The following is a 7,488-nucleotide window of genomic DNA, read 5'->3' as shown; positions in this document are numbered from 1 at the left end:
TTGAATGTTCATTTAAATAGATGCTTTTGAGTTATACTTTTTTTTGCTGCACACATTGTTGCTGCATATTTTTCTTTGCTTGTAGTTCCATGTGTTTTTTGAAAGTAGCCATGTCATAAGGTAATGTAGGTATCTTAGATCCATTTCGTTGCTTCAAGAACAGGAAAGCAGCAATTAGTGATGATATAATCACAATAGACAGCAACAAAATGAGCGAAGCTGCAAAGCCAGATGCAGACATACAAACCACGACTTTTATCTGTAACTATTTTAGTATCGTCGGTTTTGTTCTTGAATGGTGAAAATGTCAAATCCTCCACGGCAACAACCTGTAATACTCCATTAAGGCCGACTTCTCTTACTTCACCACGCCCCAATCTGACGCTTCCTACGATGGACACTGCACTGGTCTTCACATTGATGTCTACAAATTTGGACTGTACATTGAATATGAACTTCTGTTGAATCTGGGAATTTGAAAGCTTGGAAATGAGCAAAGGATAGTACTGAAGCCGATGATCCAAAGTTTTTGACTTTTGTGAATCGACTCATCAGCTTTGGTCTAGCCACACAACCAGCTGAATCAACAAGTTCTATTGGAGCTCTATTACCGTCATGTGCAATACAGTTGCGAACCATCATATCAAATTTACTTTCATCGTCTTTAATTGCTAAAACTAAAGTCATAGTTTGACCAATCCTAACTATTCCTGCTACTTCATTTGCCCAAGGACCTTTGCCAACTTGTATTTGCATCCAACATCCTACGTTGTCACCAGCGAAATCGGCCCTTACGACTTGAAGCATATCCACATTGAAAGGTCTGAACGTTACTGTTTTTTCGTACTGATCATGCCAGTTGCAACGTAACTTTCGAGCCTGATCCCAAACTTCTTGAACTAATGGATCATACTGTACAACAATAGTGTTTTCGAAGTACGATCCAGTTTCCGTGGGACCGTAATGTCCTGATGGTGAATTTCCCTGCATCCCACAGCTATTTATTGAAATATCGAATTGAACACTGTTATGCCCTGTGCCAGCAGGCAAGTGCACACATCTTCCGTAGCTGAAATGTCCTTTACTGTAAATGATACCATGGAATGGTTTGTCAAAATCTATGTTGACTCTCATTAAATTTTTTTCGCACTTTACATCTAAGTGTATGATTTTTGGCATTTCTGGCATGACGACAGGCCATCTTTCTTCTGTATCGTGTGCACCACCATCATGCAAACTAGGAAAACTATTAATTTCATGCCCATATGCTGCCTCACTAGCAGGCAATACTTGCCCATAGAGGGATACTGGAGCACTTTCTTCGTGTGCATGATCAAATGTATCTGGAGATTTTGGCCTAATTATTGCATTACTTTGCTTTGATTCTTGAGGAATATTTATTCGGTTATTTACGTCAAGATTTGGTCCCGGTGGGAAATTTGACGGTTGCAATTGCGGACTTGGTTCAGGTTCAGCAAAATCGGGGAACGGAATGTGAAAATTTGGAGTGGGCTCGTGCTGCTTTAAAGGCTCTGCTTGTGCTTTACCCAGATCAGCATACAAAGATTTTTTCTCTTCTTGCGATTCATGTGCTGATTTCTCATTGTCTTGCAAAACATGAAGTTCTGGTTGTTCCAAGCGTGGGGGTTCCAAAAGATCGTTCTCCTGCTGTGGGGCACCCAACAAATGAGACAAATCTAAAGCTTCTCCATGACCGATCTGCGATAATATTGCTGCGTTCAGGTTCAAATCATCAGAACCATCATTACTCAACGCTTGTGGCATATCTAAATCATGTGCTGGAACTTGTAATGGATTATTTTTTGGCCTGTTTTTACTCTTGGGAGCTTTTCGTGGTGGAGGGCCATTCAGAAGAAAGTCATTTGGGTTGACATGAGGGCCAACCACTGGAGGATGAGGTTGAAAATTCGGTAATATAGGTGGTCTATTTGGGCCAGCCTGATCTAGCTTAATATTTTGAGGTAGAGTATCTTGAAATTTTGATTGAAAATTAGGTCTTGGTGGGTATGGTCCATTGGGAAGAATTAATTTCACATTTTGATTTGATGGTTGATGCGGTCCATTAGCAAACAAAGGATTTGGTTTCTTGTTACTTACTGGAGGAGGTCTCCGATCTCTGTTGTTTTGAGAACGGTTTTTATTAGGAGGACCGTTTGGAGGGCGACGATCTGGTTTTCGATTCTGGCCACCAGGGTGTGGTGGTAAGTTATTTTTTGGTACAATAAAATTTGCTTTTGGAAGTATTATGTATCCTGCTTGATTAGGAGGAATACCAGAGAGATGCAGAGGTATAGAGTCTATATTATGACCTTGATTTTGAGGAGGCAAATGCTGTGATCTCGTATTCTGAACGCCGACACCAGGCAGCAGCTCTCCGCAACATATCTGAAAAGAAATAATAATAATAATTACATAAAATTTTCGAAAGAAAAGCAATTACTTTGATTAGTTTCAGAAACATTTAACTTAGAGTCAGTAGTGTTGGTAAAGGAAATGCTTCATCAAGTGGAAATTGCTTCATCCATTGTAAGAAAACTTGGTTGTTGAATATGTTAATTCACGTAGGTACATTTTTAAAATTGGTATAGCGAAGACTGAACTTAGGAACATTATTAACACATTTAACTCCAAGTTTTCTTACTATGAATGAAAAACCGCATTTTTTACATTTTGAAAGAAAAACAAAAGTTTGGTTAATTGTTCAGAGGGACATGATGGTATGCAGTTTGTCCTGTAAGTCAATGCAAAGAAAATTTAAAAAAAGGATGAATTTTTCATAAAAATACGATTGATATTAATGGAGAGATGGAAGTCCTGCCCTTTTTTTAAAATTACAACATAAGTAACAGCAAAAACGCATGCAAAAAAGTGTAAAAAACACTTTTTTAATTTAATCATCACAACTTCGTCTCAAATAAAATTTATGTTATTAAGTTGTTATAGCAAATTACTACAGAAAATAAAGAAAAAACAAGCTACTCATTTTTCATCGAGAGTCATCTAATAGTGTATTTCTATAATTTCTGCAACGTAAAGAACTGTTTTGTTTCTTTATTTTTAAAACTGAAATAATACAAAATCGTGCACTTTAAAGGTATTATTCATGACCCATTTCAACTGCATTTCCAATCTCTAAATAGTATCTAGCAAGTCTTGTGACATTTGAATAAACGTAAAATAAAGAAAACCAAAAAAAATAGTAGAATTGCCAAAAATTAAATAAAAGAAAAAAAAAAGCACAAAATGAAAAGTATTTTCGTGTAAACAAGAATAACAATCAATACGGCACATCAGAAACAAGACTCAATCCCTGACTGTACTCAGCGCTAAATTTCTAACGAAAAAAATGCTGCAAGAGTTCTATAGACCTAAGAACCAATTGTAATGCGTAGCCTGAATTTCGATTAATATGTAAAAGTTTATATAAACTAAGAATAAATGCAGGGTCTGAGCTCTCATGAGCTACCACGCGAATTTAGCCCTGCACAGTTTTTGAGAGACGAATGCTTCCTATTCCCCCCCCTCCCCAAAAAAAGGGGGGAAATGAAAATTAATACTTTCTTATAAGATTAAATGAATTTCCTTTCTTGCCAATCTTAATTTAAAAAATATTTTTATGTACGGCTGTTGCAAAAATGACCCTATAAAAAGTTAAGAAATGTTGCCATTCAATATTAGAAATTTTTTCAGCCAATGACAACTTAAATGCATCAATCATAAGTGCATTAAAGTAATCCTAAAAAATATACAATAAGGATAAAAAATATAAAAAATTAAGCGACAACAAGATACCAATATATATACACACGCATATATATATATATATATATATATATATATATATATATATATATATATATATATATATATATATATATATATATATATATATATATATATATATATATATATATTTCTTAATAAACAAATTTAATAATCATTTAGTTTCTTTATTATGTATCACTCATATTTTAATAGTGTTTTTGAATCTATTGGCATAAAACTAAAGAAAAACTCCTTAAGCATTGTATAGTTATCCAAAATTAACTTAAAAGATAATAATAATAAATGCTTCGTACCATTGTAAGGTTTCTACAATTCATCGTATTGTATAAAATATTACAATGTGAGATCGTAAAATTTCACCAACTTCAAAAAAGCTTTCGAGAGTAGCTTTCAAAAGGTAACTTTAGTACTGTTGGATGATGCAATTAGCTTTGCTCAAAGTAGTCAACTTATTTGGAAAAATAAAACCGTAGAAAACATATTACAATCCTTCTGGCAGAGTGGAGCATTGGACCTTTTATAATTTTTTCTTAGAAGTTAAATTTACTAAAAATATTTAAATTGGTGTAAAGTTAACTCACATGGCTCTAAGTAGCCCTAAATGACTGTACTCTAACTGCCAGAATGCTCATTTTTAAGTGGGGCTTAACTCAGTACTGGCTCTGTCATGATACAAATAGTAACTTAAGTAAGATTCATTATTTTGTGGTCTGCAAAGGTTTTATACCAAAATAATTTCGAAAGAATTTTCTCATAAAAATAATTAACCACAGTCAGCGATACTGATTGGTCAAGTGCGATGATTAGTACAAACTTAATTGCCTAAAGAATGAACTCTTAACCTTGTAAAGACGAATTTTCCTTTAGCATAAAAAAGAAATGAGTTTATTGCGAAAAACGAAACTGGAGAAATTGAAACAACTTGAAATTTAAAATCTGATTTATGTAATTTCATTGCAGCTATCGGAGAATTGATTGAAAAAATTGATTTAAGTGACAAGCAACGATAAAATTAAAAAAAAAAAAAAAAAAAAAAAAAACCGACTGAGTCGCATCTGTAGAATCAAGAGGGAAAACTGAAAATCCTTTTAAAAGCCTTATATTATTAAAAATCAAAGTAAAGTATTTTATTTGCTATTGAATAGAAACTGGCAACAGATTAAAATATTATTTTAAATCATTGCTTTTAATTTCCTTGTCGGCCAACAATGAATTCGTTTATCAATGGGGTGAATAAAGGCTTAGCCGTTATTAAAATGTGCTTTAAAGAAACGTTACAATTCGAATTGTATGAAACATGGAAGTTCCAAACACATTCTAAAAGGACGCGGAAAAAAATTCTCTTTATTTTGGTGTTAAATTTAAAAATTTTTTGCTATGTTTTCACTGCAAAAATTGTGAAAAACGTTGTAGACGTTTTTAATTAATATCTTCGTTAATTAATGTCATCCAAAGATGCAACTTAGCTAAGAACACTCAACACTCTCGATCAACTCTCCTTTCGAACATTTTTTTTTTTTTTCAAAATCGGTCCATCCGTTTAGGCTCTAGAGTGCCACAGACAGACACACAGATACACAGACACGTCAAACTTAGAACCCCCTCCTTTGTTTGTCGGGGGTTAGAAAAGTAGCATGAAAAATAGGTAACAATTCAAAAAGTGGATGACGCCTAAAAGTTGAAACTTCACAACCATTAGTTCAATTAAATTTTCCCCCCAAATATTCGCGAAAAAAATATGCAGTTGTAAAAATAATTGGATATTTATGTTGATTGTATGTCTCTTTTTCAGAATGAGTATTTGTGGGAAAGATTTGATTGGACCCATGACTGTGTAAGTTCTACTTTTAGACATAATCCTTTTTTTATGGACATGAAATATATAATTGCATATGTGTGTGTGTGTGCGCGAGCGCGTGTGTGTAAAAAGTAACCAAAGTATGTACGAAAAATCGTTTAAAAAATGAAATCGCAAGCGAACGTTGAATATAGTGGGAAAAAATGAGATTAATGCTTTTTTAAACTACAATATAAAATAGGACAAAAAATAAGGAGGTGTGATGCTTCTAATAAATTTATTCTCATATTCTTATTTTCTTCCTTTAATTTTTTTCTCATTAACATTTGTCCAGTGGGGTCAATATTTGTTCGATAGATTGTGTTTGAACTTCACTTCTTCAAGATGCCCTTGAGGCACAATTATGACAAACGTGAACCATATAAAAATAGCTAACAGCGCTCCAACTATAACTTAATAGCTTCATCTATTAATCAAGTTCCATTATATACCACTCAAAAGCCCTCGAAAGAATTCGATGCCTGAGGTTTCAAAATTCAATAATTCAACACCTTGTTAATCAAAGACCTATAATAACTTGAGTATCTAAAACCCTATCAGTGATGTTACTTAAAGATAAGCTCGGAAGGTATTATCTTTAACCGCATCTCCTCATTGTTATATAGCCATTTCGGACCACCTTATTATGCATGGCATTGAGGTCTAGATGCTAAGTTGAGCATGTTCGAAACAGGTTGGCAAAAAAAAAAAAAAAAAAAAAAGAAAGAAAGAAAAATGAACTGGAAACAGCCACTTGTAGGACAAAAGATGAGATAGCAAGGTTTATTGAAGACACATCTACTGAAGTCAGTAATAATAGGGATGATAAGTCGCGAATGATGAATGTTTCTTGTGAATAATGAAGTGGGATGGTGTTTTCTCTTAAATCATTCTGCACGAAAAAGTTATTTCAAGTGGCTGAGACGAGGGGTTTGGAATGCTCATATCTGGTTTGGAAAAAATTGCGGGGGAGGTTTTCCAGTAAGTTTTCTAGGTTAGTAATGCGAGAAAGGATGTAGGTATAAGATGGACTAGATTTGTGGTCATTATAAAGAAGTGAAATATGTCGGATATAATTTTTTTGTTTTGACCTGGGCATTTTTAGATAGTATCAATTCAATATATTTTTCTAGAGCGGTAATTAATGTCTCCTGATGGTTTGGGAAAAATTGAATATTTTTTCTCACATCATTGTTAAAATACATCAGATTCGTCTGTAACTATTCAAATCAAAGTAGATGGTTTTGATTACTTTTGTGTGATTTACGACATTTTACTGAATAAAGTATACATTAAAGTGCAAATTTTTGAACTATCTCAAGACCCCGTGGAACATATTTTATGAAAGAATAGAAATATGTCACAGGAAATTTTTTGAACAAGTCATTCATAGGCAATAATAATTTTTTTAGATGGTATTTATGCATCCTCAAATAGCATTTGGAGATTTTCCCTATGTTTCTTTCTGAAGAACATATTTGATGATAAAAGAGGTGTCTTTCGTGAAATATTTTAAAGAAATCATTTATTAATGACATTTAGTTATAAACTTTTTGGAATGGCACTGGTTACGTTCCACATTTTCTGGAATATTATGACGAATAAAATTGTTTTTCATACCATTGTGGAACATATTTCATAAAAGTGAAATATATTAAAGGAAATAATTTGATTTGGTAAATTACCAACAGCATTTGTGTACTTAGCAATATTTTAAGTAGTATTTGATACCGGTAAGAGTGTCAGAAAGAAAATTCGTTTTTACATCATTATATTTCATGACGGAAGTAAAACATAGGATGCTCATAAAGTCTAGCACTGAAAAAAAAATTTCAAGGGGAAAA

At 33.2% G+C, this 7,488-nt stretch overlaps 1 protein-coding gene across 1 annotated transcript; it reads right to left on the bottom strand.

Moving 5' to 3' along the window:
• Positions 1-31: 31 nt before the first annotated feature.
• LOC129220721 (uncharacterized) lies at positions 32-4,476 on the bottom strand. The gene is given in 4 exon segments (XM_054855150.1): positions 32-247; positions 249-378; positions 380-2,406; positions 4,465-4,476. Coding segments are annotated over 4 exon segments (2,385 nt in total).
• Between the last annotated feature and the right edge of the window lie 3,012 nt (positions 4,477-7,488).

The sequence above is a fragment of the Uloborus diversus genome, chromosome 4 (genome assembly GCF_026930045.1).
Source record: "Uloborus diversus isolate 005 chromosome 4, Udiv.v.3.1, whole genome shotgun sequence".
NCBI classification, from domain to species: Eukaryota; Metazoa; Arthropoda; class Arachnida; order Araneae; family Uloboridae; genus Uloborus; species Uloborus diversus.
The sequence above is the reverse complement of the archived record's forward strand: the minus strand, read 5'-3'. Positions and strand labels throughout refer to the sequence as shown.